Source organism: Nicotiana tabacum, chromosome 15 (genome assembly GCF_000715075.1).
Source record: "Nicotiana tabacum cultivar K326 chromosome 15, ASM71507v2, whole genome shotgun sequence".
NCBI lineage: Eukaryota > Viridiplantae > Streptophyta > Magnoliopsida > Solanales > Solanaceae > Nicotiana > Nicotiana tabacum.
Window position 1 is genome coordinate 9,398,835 of NC_134094.1, and position 18,123 is coordinate 9,416,957.

Below are 18,123 nucleotides of genomic sequence, written 5' to 3' on the forward strand. Positions count from 1 at the left end.
ATATTTTCTTTAAAAATATCTCTTTGTATTGCATTAACCCTACTTTTATGTATAGAAATTTTACCCAAGTTATTTTTATATTATTTGCATGGCCATTGTAATGATTATATATTAAGATAGATTTTTGCATTTTAATTCATAATCATTCTGCTTAAGCACTACAACACTATTTGATATAAATATTCATTGCTAGACATGTCAAGCAATTTAATTGTCTACTTAATATTATTGCTGCTAATTATATAGATATTATTATTATTATTTTGGTCCAAGTTAGAAGTCCAAGTAAATAAAAGGAAGAATGAAAAAGAAATTTTTACCTTCCTATACACTATTTGAAACTTTATTACTAAAAATATTCACGTTTAGTTAATTACCCGACCTAAACAAGTTTTGTTTACAAAATATATATACATTACACCTTAAAAGGCTCTCAATCTATTATTAGTGCCTTCGATCAAGGGATTTAGTTACATTTTTTTCCTTTTTTTTTCTCCTCTTCTCTTTCCTTATTTTTCTTCCGCCTTAATTAATGAATGGTAGAGAACAAAAATATACTCATTGCTAAGTTATAATGCGCATATTCATCTAGCCTTCAATGTTATCAATATCTTATTCTCCTAAAATGGACTTTTATACCGTTGTATCCTTATAATCATTTGAAATACTTTCTCTGCTCGCAATTTCAATGGCCGCCATAATTAAAGAAAAGATGATGTATTTTAAAGGGGCAGTAGCAGCGATTGCGTAGGGTCTCAAATTCGCCAATTCGCCCGCCGTTAAAATCAAAGTTTAAAAAGGAAGTAAAAAATGTAAGCAAAAGAAGAAGATCCAAAAACTAAATTTATACAAGCTAATTATCTGAAAAAGTTTCTAATTGACTAGAATCTAAAAATTTTATTTTGTCTTTTAATGTGTGCTGGCAGTGAGTCCCACATATTTTATACAAATTTTATACAATGTGTCTTTTGTATATTTTTGTAGTTGATTTATACACAGTAAAAATAAATTTCATACAACTAATTATATATTATTCAATTTAACTACAACTTATCTACAACTTTCATATATTATTTCTATATAGTTAAGCTCAACTATAATATCATACAACTTAATATTTATACAAATTTTATACAATATGTCTTTTATATATTTTGTATCTGATTTATACATAGTAAAAATAAATATCATACAACTAATTATATATTATACAACTTATCTACAACCTTCATACATTATTTCTACCCAATTATATACAACTATAATATCATATAACTTAAATAAAATTTTTATACAATATTGTTCAACTTTCATACAATATTTAAATAAAAAATATATATAAACAACATAATACAAATTTTCTACAATTTTACTACAACTTTACTACAATTTCGTAAGTATAATGCATGCCATGTCTCCTCCCCCTCCTTCTTCTTCTGAAATTCAGCCAAAATCAAGTCTAATTTTCACAAAACACCCTCAAAATTGAGATATAAACTCCAAATAATATTCCCAATTATTTGCAACAACACCCAATCCAAACAAATAGTGATTTTTGAAAATTCAAATTCGAATTCAAAGTTTCAAAGCTTTTTAATGGTTGTCAGTGGTGGAATTGCTGCTCTCTTTTCCTTTTCTTTACATTATTGGAATTAGGGATTGAGAAATAAGGAGAGACGTAGAGGGAATTCCCAATTGTTTGCAACAACACCCAATTCAAACAAATAATATTTTTTGAAAATCCAAATTTGAATTCAAAGCTTCAAAACTTTTTAATGGCTATCAATGGTGGAATTGCTGCTCTCTTTTCCTTTCCTCTACATTACTGGAATTAGGGATTGAGAGATAGAGAGAGAGTGCAGGAGAGAGAGAGCGCAGGAGGGAGAGAGAATAATGATGAGAAATAATTGATTCCTAATATAAAATGATACTCATTTAATTTCTAAGGTGTATATAATTGGTAAATTTGTATATAGGATGTAATTAAATTGAAACTTGAGTATGAAGGGTAATAAAATTTCAAATAATGTATAGAAATGTAAAAATTCCAAGGAAGGATGCCCAAAACCTCAAAGGACCAGCCCATTTTAGATTATTCATACCCACAAGAGAAGTCCAAATCTGCCAAAACACTTAGCCCAGATATAGAGCCCAAATCTTCTACTTTAGCCCAACAATAGAACACTCTAGAATGCCTTCTCTCTCCCAAACAGCCGCTTGTTTTCTCCCTTTCCTTTTCTTCACAAAACTTCAGTATTGCTCAGCCATGGCAGACTTGCCATTACTATTTTGAAGCAAGAAGCTCTGCCCCTCATTTAATATTTTCTGCAATACCAACGTTCAATTTTCAAATGGTTCAGTAGCCTTGACTCAATATCAAAATCCCGCCCAAAACTAAGAACCCTAATTTTACACCTATAAATACCGGCGTTTGGATGCTATTTCGGATAGGGCTTCAGCCACATCTTTCACCCTAAACTCGCTGCTCCTATTTCCTCTAAATATACCTTTATTTCTGTTCGGCATAGCCATAGCCGAAGCTTTAAAATATTTTCTAAATCATATCTGAGTTGACGAGTTCGTGGGAATAGCCTGTTTATTGTTTTACACTGTCTTTCACATATGATAAAGATAAATCTGCTCCTTTCTAATTTTAATTTATTTGTCTCTTTCTTTGCATGTGCACTTGGAGCAAACCTCGGAGTCTTAATGCAAGACTCTTCCCAATTATATAAAAGAGAGTATAAAATATCGAGAATACAACCTCACGAAGAGGAAAACACAAGCGACATATGAAATTAATAGACATTGTATAAAAATATACATTTTTGGGGACAAAATATACTGTTTGAACTTCATTACTATGGCTAAACCTTCTTTTATTTTGCTAAAATAAATAGAATTCAATTAAGGTTTGTAGATTTAGACAGAAAAAATACATGGTTGAAACAAATAGTTATTGAATTTAAAAAAAATACAGTTGAGATAAAATGTACTATGTATATTCAAAAGAAATAAGGAAAAATACAATTGAAACAAATAAACCATTATATTTGATTAGGTGGCAATTAATAGTTTAAAATTTCCCCCTTAGAAGCTATTTTTTTTAATTTTTCTTACTCGCCTAAAAGAGAGTGTATTCAAGTTTTCTACCACATCAGCGTCCAAGGGGTCAAGGCTATCAAATTTTCAAGTTCAGGGGGTAATTAGGCCAACGCAAATTTTAAGTACATCGAATATCCAATATACCCCTGTACTTTTGAAAATGGTCTAAGAATATCCCTTGTTATACTATTGGGTTATCTATACCTCTGCAGTCATACTTTGGGTTCAAATATACATCTCATTTAAACGGAGGGACACGTGTCATCGTCTTGTTGGCCAATTCTAAATATCTCCTAATTAATTAAAAAGACCTATTACCCATACCCGAAAAGCAATTTTCTAAAGTAATTTTTTTTTTTGAAAAAACTGAAAAAATTGATTTTTTTAAAACTAAAAACTGAAAAAAATAAATTTTGTTTTTTCAGTTTTTACAAAAAAACTTCTTTAAAAAAAATTGAAAAATATTTTCTAAAACAATATTTTTGTAAAAACTGAAAAGCAATTTTCTAAAGCAATGTTTCTGTAAAAACTGAAAAAAACTGAATGTTTTTTTTACTAAAAACTAAAAAAATCGAAAAACAAAATTTCCAGTTTTTAGAAAAATATTGCTTTAAAAAAAACTGAAAAGCAATTTTCTAAAGCAATGTTTTTGTAAAAACTGAAAAAATAAATATATATATATATATATTTTTTTAGTTTTTAGTTTAAAAAATTTCAGTCTTTTCCAGTTTTTAATTGTTTTAGAAAATTACTTTTCAATTTTTTTTAATTTTTACAAAAATATTGTTTTAGAAAATATTTTTTAGTTTTTTTTAAAGCAGTTCTTTTGTAAAAACTGGAATTTTTTTTTTTGAGTTTTTAGTAAAAATAACTCAGTTTTTTTCCAGTTTTTACAAAAAAAATTTGCTTTAGAAAATTACTTTTTGGATATGAGTAATGAGTCTTTTTAATTAATTAGGAGATATTTAGAATTGGCCAACAGGACGATGACACATGTCCCTCCGTTTAAATGAGGGGTATATTTGAACCCAAAGTATGACTTTAGGGGTATAGATAATCCAATAGTATAACAAGGGGTATTTTTAGACCATTTTTTAAAGTATATTTGGCCCTTTGCAGTTTTAAGTATGTACTGAATAAAAGTCCCCAAGTTTAGGGGTATCTCGACCTATTCTGCCATGTTATTTTTATCGTCCCAAATTAATAGTAGTATATATTTCAAAAATGCTCTCAATAATTTTATATAGTTTATTGGTCATTATAAACTTAGTAAAAATATTACGCCGTCATTCTTTCGCAAAATGAATAGAAAAATAATTTTACTATCTACAAAATACTAGTGAGAGGTTTAATTAAAGCCGAACAACTTAATTAATACTCTTAATATAGACAAATTTACCAAATTATCGTCTTGTTTTCCCTTGTTTCTAACGGAGCTCCAACCTGAAATATAACGAAGGATAATTTTAAATCATAGTTAAGGAAGACAGAAAATTTATACTTTTTTCCTAAAGTATTTTGACATATGGATTACAATCAGTTCGGGAGAAATTCAAAAATAGCCAGATTTACAAGTGATCATTCAAAAATAGCCACAGTTTCAAAAATTATCGAAATTTAACCATTTTTCATGTAAAGATAAATCTCAACGAAAAACACTATTCAAAATCCGAAAAATACTCTAGCATAATATACTGAAATTCCAGTATAATATACTGGAATTCCAACAAAGTATACTAGAACTCCAGTATATTATACTGGAGCCAGCAAAGTATACCGGTCCAGAATAATATACTGGAAGTTCATACACAGGTGCACCGAACTTTAGTATATTATGCTTGACCGGTCTCTGTTGCAGCAAAATAATGACTATTTTTTAATAACTTGGCAAACACCGACTATTTTTGAATGACAAATTTGAAATCTAGCTAGCCCGTGCTATTTTAACAATCACTTCGTGCTAGAGTTTACTTAATGTTTAAGGCAAATATGAAACAATTTACTAACATCAAAACTATGAACGATCTCGAAATATAACATAGCGTAGAATTAAAACATTTCGTATGGCAAAGAATTTGAACATTTCCTGACAATATTTTGTCGTTTACCAATAAGATAGCAGAAGAAGAGCTATAATCAATTAAAAAAGATTAGATGATTAATAATCATTCTAAAATTTTCTGCAAGTTGTAAAATTTAACATTTCAAAATCACAGTTATATATTAAAATTAAAGCTTAAACAAAACGTGAGGGTCCTTAGCTCAGTGGTAGAGCATTTGACTGCAGATCAAGAGGTCACCGGTTCGAACCCGGTAGGGCCCTTTTTCCTGTTTTCCAATTCTTTATTTTTCTGTAATTATATTTTGACTTGAAAAGAAATAAAATAATTTTTGGCCATTGTTAAATTCAAGATTGTAATCCCTATTACAGATTTTCATAAAATCTCAGTAAGCATAGTCTTTAATCTTGTTTTTTCATGTAGGATTCTCCATTCAGATCGTCTTTCTCAAATTTTGCCTTTATAAGATGCATATTCCAAACAAAAAAAAAAAACAATTCTGGTTGAATGGAAAGATCAAATAATCAAAGTTATATAGAGATCACAAGAAGACTTAAAAAATAAAAAGAAATTTATTGCCCTGCGATAATATCACGGCCACGTCCTTAACCTTGCATCATATATTATACAGTCAAACCTCTGTATAATAATTTTGTTTGTTTCGGATATTTTTGTTTGTTATAGTTAAGTGTTGTTATATAAAATATATGTTATAACATAACATGAAAAAATAGTTCCAAAAAAACCTTGATTGATCTAGTGAAACATTATTATAGATGATGATTATTATAGAAGAGTTTAACTGGATAAGTATAATTTTTCGTTGCAAAAAGATGAATAATGTCACAAGACAAATTATGCAGTAGAAGTTTGGTTATTACATTTAAGGGACATATGATTAAAGAATATTGCTATGGAAACCATATAAGCTTTAAAAACTAAGAATTTTAAATATTGAATTTAAATAATATAGTACGCTCTCCGTCCCAAAAGGAATAATACACTTTCGAATTTTAAAAGTTACACTTTTTAGTCTATTTTTATTTAAAACAAAAGAGTATATATTCATTTTTTCCTTGATAGATAGCATTCTAAAAAATAGATGCAATATTACATCATTCAAAACAAAATAGGAAAAAGAAGTCATCAATCACTAGAGATGTCCTTTAATACATCAATCAATTTAGTACACTTCTTTATCAAACCACATCATAATGTCAATTTGGGCGGTTGACTTTCTAGTAATAATTTTGAGAATCGCATAAAGATTATGACCTAGATCAGAACGATTAATTTTTGAATCTCTACTCATGCAATTCCCTCGACGCCAAAGAACGTTTTAATCTCCTGCATGGGTGGGCAATTCATTTCTTAAAGGCATTGCATGTTTCTCAAAATCCACAACCACATTATGATCATCATTTTGAGAATTATGATACTCTTTGAAATGAGCAATTCTTCCCAATTCTTCAACTTCCTCAATAACAAGATCAAGCCTTGCAACAATTTCCACTAACAAAGCAGCAAATGCAGCAAATGGCAAAGCATCCGAAAATTCAAGACTAGTTATAGCAATCTTACTCAATGTAGGCCTCAAAGATTTTGAATTTTCATTTATAGTACCCCTTTTGGATTTCCACTCGAGCAACGCGGACGTGTCGGTCTTTACGCTCGATAAAGTGACTCTGCGGGAGTTCAGTGCACCGGACTGTACGCCAATTGTTGCTAGGGCTAACTTGTTGGAATTATTTTTGGACCCAATGAAGAGTTTTGGTTGGGATTTTATGGCATTGTCTAGGTCTTGTAAAGCTTCGTGGAGGTGATCGGATAGTATTTCTGGTGAACATTGACGACGATGTCTTATACTATCTCCTAATTCCTTTAAAGCTTTTGTAACTTCTCCAGCTAGTCTGATACATGGATCTTTGAACATTGCTCGAACCGATCGAGGCGTCTGAATAAAAATTCAATAAGAGTTTAAGTTATATGCACTGACAATATAAATAATATTTACAAAATTAGGTCATTTGTAAAGTAATTACATATAAATCTCTAGGATAAGCATTCATTGGTAATCGATAAAAATGATAATTAACCTGTTATTATAAGTTATATACTGATTGTGTATAAAAAAAAAACTTTACACGTACAGGAAAAAAATGAAAGAATTAACTTAAATAGCCGTCAACTCAACCACTTAGACTTAAAATAATCGGGACGGATACATAATATATGTTATGTGTGTGTATATCCGTGTATATTTTGTGTATAATTTATGTATAAGGATTAGAAAAAATAAACAGTGAATCCGATTGACGTTATTTGTACCTGAATTTCAGTTTGGAGACATCCATGAAGAGCAACAATTGTGTATCCAAAATGGCGAAGAACATTCCCCAATTTAACGTACTGCTGCCATGGAAATCTGTAACAGTGTCTCGAATGCCTTGGCTCCCAACTTGCGTATAATGCCTGTTCCACTCAGATTAATTTTGGTTATATACAGTGATATGTTAATTTGGGTCTAGATATGTAGGGTTCTAAATTCTAATTACTGTTTTAATTCTTGTCTCAAATTGGCGTTTATCTTGCACTATTTTCAAGGAGCTTTCGGTCTATTATATATGAATACATCTTCTACACAGTAATTGTGTAAAATAATTCTTGAGCTATCGAGTTGCCTAAAATATAATTACAAGTAATTGTACATAAATAAAGTGTGATTAGTAACCTAGAGAATAAGAAATCAGTGTAATCCCACAAGTGTGATCTGAGGAGGGCTGTGCATATGCAGCATTACCCCTACCTTGAGAAAGTCGAAAGGCTGTTTCCGATTGACCCCCAGTTCAAAGAAAGATGAAAAGAAGCAGTAGCAGCAAGTAATGATACTAGCAAGATAACAAGAGAACCGAAGCGAAAGAAATAGTAACAAAACAATACGAAAATTGAAGCAAAAGAAATCGCAGATAGTAATAGACATAAATAAAAAAATAAAAATACAAGACAATCCATTATATATATACATGTTATCTCTTTTAGAATATTAATATTACATATACATTTAGTGAATTATTTTAGAGAAAATTCAACTACTTACCAGAGTCTCATCAAATGATTTGGAATCCAAGACAGTCTTATAACCATTGTAAATAGGATCCTCCAAATCTGATGAATTTTCTCTGGCTTTTTGTTGTTCCTCATCTCTAAAATACTCATTAACACAAGCTGCACAGTTAAATTGAAAATACTCATTAATTTCCTATGTCAATGAATTTATATATATACAGAGAGAGGGGTTATGTGACTTATATAGTACTTGCTAATAAAGAATATGAGATGAATTTTAAGAACCGTTTAATATCTCATAGCTGATAGTGTAAAAGAATTTTTGCACAATCAGATGATCACCCGAAAACAACTACATGTAATTGCTCATAATTAGTAAAATTAGTAATCTGAATAATAAGATAGATAACCTTCTGTCATAGGTAAAATTACAGTAATAATAACTGTACCAACAAATTCAAGAACAATAATAATAATAATATAAGAAAATGAAAATACATTGCGCTTGTTCCTTTTCTAAATTTGGCCATACCTTCAATAGATTTTGCTAAGCCTTCAAACTTAGCAGCAGTGAAATTATGAAGGTCTTCTCCTGACCAATTTGGAAGTATCAATAGGCTCATGAGGAGACATATACCACAACCAATAGCTATAGTATAGAAGCGCTCGTGCGCAATTTTTAACACGTTATCAACACGATAACTTGATACTGTGATCAAGTTGAAGGTCAAGAGAAATATCACCACACCATAGTCATAGTTTTTCTTTATGTATGGGAAAAATCTCATGTACGTAGCTGCAGCTCCTGTCAAAATTGAAAATAATCAAATAAAAATTAGCCATGAGCAAATGCCTATATATTAATGTTTGTGTTTTCAGGTTTTTCACCCAATGTCTGGTATCAGCTTCGAAACCTTACTAATCTGGATTCGTGCCGGGAAGTTCATTTTTTGGTGGTAAAGCCTCCCTACCAAAGTCAATTCCATTACCAGAGTTCGAACTTGAGATCAGTGACAGAGCCAGGATTTTCACTAAGGGGTATCAAAATATAAGAATTTAAATATATCGTAAAATGAAGGAGAGTTAATGTATAGTAAATATACATAAAATAAATTTTTTTATCTAGCAATATAGTGTAGTTTTCTGGCGAAAGAGTATCGGTTGACACCCCTTGGTTGAATGTGGCTTCGCCACTGCCTGGGATCTCTGGTTAAGGACAGAGGAGTATACTTTCCATCCCGCCACAACCTTTAGTGATGTTATTAATAGTAGTTGGAACCAAGGCGAATCCAAATATAGAGAATAAATAACTCTTTATATCAAACTTGATACAGTAACATGAAGCTTACCAATGAAAAAAACTGAGGCTCCAATGAATATAGCTCGAAATATGTGGCCAGATTCTGTGGCAACATATTCAATCAAGAATGCCAGTGATCCTGCTAATAGTGTTCCCAATCCTCTATTTAAACCTTTGCATAATGTTGCCCCTATCATTTAAAAATAATAGAAAAACACATATGTTAGGAAGTACACAAAAAGAAAATTTTACACTACCAGTTCACCTAAAAGATAACTACAGATAAACATACGTCTATAATAAGCGAGATTAGTAACTTGAAAACTAAGGCATTCATCGTGTTACCTTCTACAACATATTCAAATAAACAGATAGTATGACAATTCTTTACACTGTCATTTAGTGGCGGAGTTAGGAATCTTAATAAGAGGATTCAAAAAAATGCAAGAATGTCATAACTAGGATTTCGACGTGTAACTTTTATTTTAATTTTTGGAGCCCCTGTCGATATATGCCAAGGAGATTCAAAACCTTATATACATACAAGAAAAAGTTGTTACTCAATTTTCGCAGTATAGTTTTTCGATAAAGGGGATTCAATTGAACCCCTTCATTGAGCATATAGCTTCGCCACTGCTGTCAGTGTATATAAGTTAAACTCTAACGGGAAAAAGACTGACTACCATATAGTTTTACCTGCTGTGAATTCAAGAACAACCACCACAGTCATGACAGCCCAAATAGCACTACTTCCAAAACCTTTGAACAATGGCTCCATTAAATATAACAATGAAACCAATGTCAAGGAAAAACCAACTTTGAGGGAGTGAATGACCCTTCTTGGATCATCTTTCCCAACTTTCCAAATTGTTTTCCATGTTAATTTAGGAAATGTTTTCAATTTTTTTCCAAGAATATTCATTCTTTTCTTCATAATTGGTACCCAATTAGTATTATTATCTCCACTCACCTCCATTTCCACTCCCATATTGGTGAATATTGATAAGAAAATAAGTGGAAATTGTTTTGTATTTTATTCAGTTGAAAAAATGGCTAGGCCATGCAAAAATATAAAGAATTAGAGGCTATAGTTTCTAGAGAAGGGCTTTAGTTGCTTTATAACATGGAGAAAAGAGAGTTGTGATGTTACTATATTCACATGCTTCTCAATAAAGTAGTTTGAGATATTAAATATGTTAATTAGCTTTTTAAATAGACACATATAAAGTCAAAACAGACAAGAAAGAAGAAATTATAACCAACATATGTGGAAAGAATTGGTTTAAGGAGGTGATTACAATTTTCTAAAATCCACTATTATAGAAAATGGAATTTATAATGGTGGAATTTTCTTTATTACTGTTATATAATATTAGAATTCAATAGCTTCGGCAGCTGTGGAAAAAATAGTAATGTATATACTATCAACATTTCATGTTAAAAAAAGTTGCTTTATTTACATTACCTGCATTTGGAAGAGTTTGGGATATATGTATACCATATATTTATACTATATCAATATAATTTAGACAATTATAGCATGTTATTACTCTATTTTCCAGATTACTATGCCAAGTTTGATATGTAAATTTACTTCTTTTTTAATTTTTTTCAACACCTGAACGACGCGCGAAAGCCCCGATAGCAAGCTACCTTAACGGACCTCCCCCTTAATAAAAATTGAGTTAATATCGCTCACATATCATATATTAAATTGATAAGAGCAGATATTACACTTGATCTTAGCCAAAAGGCCGAGAAAGGTATATGTAAATTTACTTCTTGTTGTATAGGTTAATATATATAACCTACCAATGTAAAAAAAAAAAACTTTACATTGTTATAAACTCTTAGCACAATTGTGGTGCAAGCCCTTCCAATATGAGTTGAAATTATTGCATGAAAATATCAAAGCTTTTTAGATCACGAGCTATTTGCTGTGAAAGGGGCAAAGGGCTAAAAGTGGTTGAATTTTTACTAGCTACTAAAAGGAAATGGTAGGGCAAAAAAAAGAAAGAAAAGCTTTTGGTATGGCTCTTCTGGTTCTTGTTTGTTAACCTAATGTGAACTATTACAAAAGCTGGCCATGGAAATTAAAATTGACTTTGTGTTCTTTGATTCTTTCTCGTGCACCCAACTTCCCCTCTCCTAAATCAGCAGTCAATATCGCGCCATGTGTCATTCGTTCATTTGCCCACGTGTCACATAGCTAGGCATCTTATTGCTAACATCCCCACAGGCCGAGATGCGGTGATTGAAACTTTCAAGTTGAAATTGATCAAAGATTTTAAGTCAGTAAATATAAGATGTATATATCGCATCTGTTATTTCTCCCTGTGAAATCATGTAATGAGTTACAAAAATAAATTATAAAGTGACATGGATATTGTACGTAATATATTGTTGGTGTGGAATATGGATATTGTATTACTTGATTAAATAATAATTCTGCTATTAAAAGTATCTTACAGTAAGTCTTAAATTAGTTTAAAGTAGAAAGGAGAACAGGTTTGAGTTAATTACCCTCCCGTGTGTGTATTTTCATATGAAGGAAGAAACTCTTAGACTTTCTTTCACTCACAAAAATTAAATAATTCACTTATGTAAAGATTTCTTATTAAAATCTTATAGTCAAGTCTGTTTAGAATGACACTACTCGCAATTTCAAAGAATAGTACTGTGACAGCTAGTTGCCGCAATATTGCTTTTCTGAGCCAAAAGTCTATCGAAAACAGTCTCTCTACCTTCACAAAGAATAGTACTATGACATCTAGTTTCCGCAAAATTACTTTTTCTAAGCAGAGTTCTATCAAAAACAGTCTCTCTACCTTCGCAACATAGGAGTAATGCAGCTTAAACACTACCCTCATCGGACCTCATTTGTGGGGTTACACAAATGGGGTAAGGTTACTTTTTTTAAGCCGAGGGTCTATCGGTATGGTCTGTTGTTATAATGGTGACGACCGTACCAACTTGCACACACCTGACTATTCTATCGAATACCTGCTACCTCCCTCTAACTAGTAGTTAGATTTTCATCAAACTCTAGTTCCATATCACAACTAGATTGGTACAAAACCACATTCCAGCCTTGATAAATTCTAAGATGAGAACCACATTTTAAAGAGAAAAGGACATTTGTTAATACCTCTAATATGCAAATATCATTGCAACTTGGCAGCTGTTTATTTATTAAGCTCTATTATGCTGACTCAATCAAGCATAAGCATATGTTTAAGACAATACAGTAACTTGCATATTGTCTAAACCTCCAAAAGATAGTTTCTGAGCAGTCAAGGTTGGGATGAGACCTATGAGGTTGCACCAAAGACCCTGATCCTCTGTTCAATTGGAACGCCGCAGCACGGGCATTTAGCTCTTCCCTTCTTCCCTTTGTCATTACAGTTCGCGCACATAACTTGATGAGCGCAAGGTAGGAAGACAATTGAAACTTCATCCTTCTTGCAAATTAAACACTCTCTATCGGAGCTACCCTTCTCGGAAGAATTCTCCAATCTGTCCAACTCATGTAACATCCTTGCAATATCAGCGTGGGGCTGTTCACCGTTAGAGTTACCTGTTACTAAATTAGCAGACTGATTCTGCAGCTCAGTAGACGCTTTAAGCCGAGAAAGATCCTGTTCAAGCCGTTGGAGGTCATCCTTGTGCCGCTGGAAGTCTATTTCTATCTTCAGTCGCAACGCCTCAAGCTTTCTTTTGTTAGTAGCCTCGGCTGCTTCTTTGAGACGTTGTTCTTCCTCTACTTGTGCCACGGCTTGCTCCTTAGCCTTCTGTTCCTGCCTCCACTTTGCCTGATAAAAATTGACAACATAACAAATTGACAAATTTTGAACAATTAAAGAAACTTGCTATTGTTCAACAATTAAAGGAATACAGTGGCACCCCTTTTCTGCAGTAAAACACACTTGGAACGAAATAGTGCAACATTATCATGTGATTCTGCAGCAAAGACAACATGTTGGACTCTTTTTGTACTCAAATGTGTTGCAATTCCCAAATAAGGTTTCAAAAAACCTTCCAAAAAATTCTCATCTTGTAATGATCATTCAATAAATGTTTTCAGCAAAACTTATCAGGAAAGAAAAAAAGAAAGAGATAAGAAAGAAAAAGGAAAAGAAAAAAAGATCAGCCAAGAATTCATGCAAAATGCAATGAATCGAAGCAGATTTCTTTTCACCCTATTTCCCCTCTTCAGATAAGAATGGATATCTATGCTTTTAAATGTTTCTGAACATGAATGAAAGAATGAGGCTTTCAAAAACAAATAGATATATCGACTCTTACAAAGTAAAACTGAGTTTGTCGGTTGATGGTGTTGAAAGAAACTGAAGCTTCTGGCGTAAAACACCATATTTTTATTCTTCAGTTTCATTGTGATAAATAGCTATAGCTTACAACTTACTGTTGGAAAAAAGGAAAACGTAAGGTTTCTGATGAGCTGAAAAACTCATTGAATACAGATTCATTAGAACTTCAGAAGATAATTTCAGGATGTCTACCACACAAGTAAAATCTTGTCTTTGGGAGATGAATTGAAAAGATTTGTCATGAAACAGGAGAATAGCTAGTTATTTGTCTCCATTAGTCTACAGTATCAATCATGCAGGGGATGCCTTGGAACAACAATAAAATTGTCTCTGTGTAACCTATAGTCACGGGTTTGAGCAGTAAAATCCACCACTAACGCTTGTGTTAGGGTAGGCTGCTTACATTACAACTCTTGGAGTGCGGCCCTTCCCCGGACCCTGAATGAACACGGGATGCTTTGTGCATCGGGTTGCCCTTCTTATCAATCAACTACGCCTCAATTCCAACTAGTTGGGGTCCACGTGAAATACAACAAGGTGACTTCACTCTTCAAGATCACCCATTCTAGTAGTAATCTTGTCAAGCATGTATGCGTCAATCTCAATTAGCTAGGGTCAGCAAGTTATACAACACAAGGACTTCCATGGAAATCACTCATCCTAGTACCATCTCGTCCGAGCATGCTTAAGTTTGGAGTTCTAATGGGAAGTGTTGGTATGCTCGCATTCCTCACATAATTTTTTCTTTTTACATATGTGGTGTCCGAGCCAACTTGCGCGCATGTTACCAACTAACTCCACATGATACCTGCTACCTCCCACAAGTAACACGTACCAGGTAATTCTATTCACTAAGGTTTGGACAGATGAGAAGAAATCACCTAGTGTTTCTTGTCTGCGCTGGGAACTGGACCTGAAACCTCATAGTTCTAACCCACTTCATTGACCACTAGGTCACACCCTTGGGTGCACATTCCTCGCATAATTTTAGATCCTTTTTTGTAAATATACAATTGGACTAATTTTAAGCTGGATATCAACCTACCACAATCTTCTTCTTCCTTTATCCAGAGGACGCATTGGCAAAAGGGGTTTTGGGGGTACTCTAAGAGTTAAGAATTGTGACTTAGGACTGGCTATGGTTTGCAAAGGTCACATAGGGAGAGATTTCACAATGAAAATACAACTCTTTTTTTATCAACAAGAAAGTGAGAGAAAAAGAAACATAAGATCCAAGATAAAACTTAATACATGACACGTCTTCTCTCAACAAGCTAAATGAATTCTGATGTAATGTCTATATATATTCTAACCATTCAGGTACCTCGTGAACCCAGTAGACAAAAGTTTGCTACTGAAGAATGGAAATATGGAGGCCAGAACCAAAAATGCTTAGAATAATGACTTAACCCTTTATAAGCACCAAAGGTATGCACCTAATAACTAACTTGGACGTAAAGAGGACATTCTAAGATGAGAAGGACAGAAGAATCTTAAACTGATTCTCATTAAGTGATGTAAAATGTCGTAAGCATTCGTTTGCATTTCCATTGCAAGATCACCAATAACAAGTAAACATCAAGGGAAAAAAGAGAAGAAAGAGCAAACCTCAGCTTCCTTTTGAGCTGCCTCTACCTGAACCAGCTGCTTTTGTACATCTGAAATCTTTTGTTTCTCCGCTGCAATATCCTCCTGCAGCTTCTTTTTCTGTTTCTCCCAAACTCCAAGCTTCTTAATGCACTTCTTCTCTCTCTTAGCAGCCTCCATACATGTTTTTGCAGATTCTGATGCGCTTAACTTAGAAGCCTCCATCTCTGCCCTGATTTCTGCATTCTCATTCTCAAGCTTTTTTACAGCCAAGTTTGCGCGGTCAACTTGGCCGCTGGCTTTTCTTAGAGCATTCTCCATTTCCGCTAGCCTCTTCATGGTAGTATCTTCGACAGCCTGTTTACCCTTCTTTAATCTTTGGGTATCCTCTCTTTCCATCCTCAACGTCTTAAGCTCCGTCAAGTCATTGCTGAGCTTTCTTGCGGCTTGCATTGCTTTTTGGTGCGCCCAATCTTTCCGTTCCTTGACCTGCTTCTCAAGATCCTTTATTTGATCGATCAAACTTAGAATCATCTCATCTTTCTGGTCCAGCTGCCCATTTCCCTTCTCCGTATTCCCATCAAGATTCAAATCACGAAATTTACCTACGACAGAGTTAACCACATCTTGGCTTTTCGAAGCATGAGAGTCCCCCGACTGTGCAAGTCCACTTTCAACCCCTGATTCACTTCCACATGATTGATCCCCGTCAGCCAAAGAACTAGGACAAGCCTGTGACTGATTCTGCATATATTTCGGGTTTGACCTAAATCCCGCAGCAAATGCAGCTACATTCCTCTTCAGCAAAGTTTTCATCGAAGGAGTAAGATTAAACCTCTTCGGACACTCAATCTCTTTTTGCGAATTAGAATCCGAGGCAGTATACGCGAATGACCTATTCAATGGAAACGCATTATTAGCACCGCCACTCCCAAAACCCCAACCACCATGAAACCTACACATAGCGGGCACAACCCCAACAGGACCCATGCCAACACCCTCCACATTACCACTCCCACTCACCGACCCATTAACACAACCATTCCCATTACTCGGAGCAGGAATTTCCATCACGCTCGCCCGACCCACGTGAAGATCACTCATTAACAAACACCACATCGCGTCCCCTTTACTCAAATGCGGCTTAACTTGTTGCAACAAACAAACCATACCCGCCAACGAATATTCCTCCAACTGCCTCAAATCAACAAAACAATGCTCTGAATCCTCCAATTTCGAAACACTACTCCCATTATTTAAATACGACAATGAGTTGTGCAGTATATTAGTCAATACATCCATTCCACCATAACAATGTCCATTTTTCAATATAGCTTTCATAGCCACATCTTCATCATAACCTAACCCAATAAGCTTATTAATAGCTTCACTATACAAAATCTCCAAATTTTGTAACAAGATTTCTTCTAATTGTTCCTCAGTACAGTAACCCCAACCACTCTCATCAACCCCATCTGTATTGGGCTTAATTGGGCCCAATGGGCTAAGCCCAGATTCAGAAAATACAGAATTACCGTTACTGATGTTATGGGCATTATGATCATGTTCAGTTTTTACTGATCTTGGTCTTCTATTGGTTCTTGTATACTTCTCTTTAGAACCCATTTTTGGGAAATTTCAATAACTACACTAAAATCCAAAATGAACCTGAAAAAAAAAAGGAAAACACAAAGGTAAAACAGATTGAAATTTTCATTTTTTTTTTGACCAATTGATTGATTTAATATGAATTTAGATAATCGGGCATACTTTTCTTTAGAACCCACTTGAGAATTTCAAGAGCTATATTAAAATTTAAACTGAAACCCCAAAATGGAACACAAAACTAAATAAAAATAAAAAGATCGAATTTTTCACGATTTTTTTTGTTATAAATTGATGGAGTTCATATGAAATAAGAGAATCGAACTGCGTATAAACTTACAGGCTAGTTATTATCGCCTTGTGTTTGATGATTGTTTTTCTGGGTGTTAAAGTTGCAGGTAAAGGGGAATTGGAAAGTGAAGGATGCAATGGATGTTATACGGCATATATATCTAAGGTTCAATGGGTTTGATATCATGGGCTGGAGTTATTAATGGGTCGGGTTTGGTATAAATTTATTTTTTAAGGGGGCGTCATTACGTCGAGAAATATATATTTTTAGCCGCTCTAAAAATAATAGTTAATAAAATATATATTTTTTGTTATATACGTATATTATATTCAATATATATATATAATCGGTCAATTTTATATTTTGTCCTATTATGTAGAAAAATTTCAAGTTTGATTGACAAAAATAATAAATATTATGTCTCAATCACAAGATTCACAACAAGTTAGAGTCGATATATAAATCTTTATTAATCATGGTACTCTGTATAACTCATGTTAGATCGATATTATTCAAGAGTTTAAGATAATTATACTTTACAAATTTTTAAAATTAGGAAAAATACGTACTTACATTTGGAGAAGGAATGAAAATAAAACAAAAAAACAGAGCGAATAATAAATGAAATAAAACGACGTTTGACGTGGCACTGATGTGGCGATAATGTGATTACCAAGATTGATTATATATTTTCACGGAGTTATTAGACTCACTTAAGACAAAATTAGCAGTTAGAAAACGCGCGCGAAATTTAGATGTGTAACGACTTTTTAAAATAAA

The 18,123-nt window shown here is 33.0% G+C and overlaps 2 protein-coding genes, 1 non-coding gene and 1 pseudogene across 3 annotated transcripts; 1 reads left to right on the forward strand and 3 right to left on the reverse strand.

The window, feature by feature from the left end:
* The first annotated feature begins 5,356 nt into the window (after positions 1–5,356).
* On the forward strand, positions 5,357–5,428 carry TRNAC-GCA (transfer RNA cysteine (anticodon GCA)). The gene has a single exon. It is a non-coding gene; the product is annotated as a tRNA-Cys (tRNA).
* A 721-nt stretch (positions 5,429–6,149) lies between these two features.
* On the reverse strand, positions 6,150–10,630 carry LOC107812503 (aluminum-activated malate transporter 12). Its single transcript, XM_016637626.2, has 6 exons — positions 10,228–10,630; positions 9,581–9,721; positions 8,764–9,036; positions 8,263–8,390; positions 7,494–7,637; positions 6,150–7,119 (listed from the first exon to the last, which is right to left on the reverse strand). Exons 1-6 carry the CDS (start codon positions 10,517–10,519, stop codon positions 6,505–6,507), a joined length of 1,593 nt encoding a protein of 530 aa, XP_016493112.1. The 5' UTR covers positions 10,520–10,630; the 3' UTR covers positions 6,150–6,504.
* A 486-nt stretch (positions 10,631–11,116) lies between these two features.
* LOC142170035 (U2 spliceosomal RNA) lies at positions 11,117–11,298 on the reverse strand (annotated as a pseudogene).
* Positions 11,299–12,622: 1,324 nt separating this feature from the next.
* LOC107812496 (MND1-interacting protein 1) lies at positions 12,623–17,524 on the reverse strand. Its single transcript, XM_016637621.2, has 3 exons — positions 17,392–17,524; positions 15,468–17,114; positions 12,623–13,343 (listed from the first exon to the last, which is right to left on the reverse strand). Exons 2-3 carry the CDS (start codon positions 17,070–17,072, stop codon positions 12,843–12,845), a joined length of 2,106 nt encoding a protein of 701 aa, XP_016493107.1. The 5' UTR covers positions 17,073–17,114; positions 17,392–17,524; the 3' UTR covers positions 12,623–12,842.
* Positions 17,525–18,123: the final 599 nt, after the last annotated feature.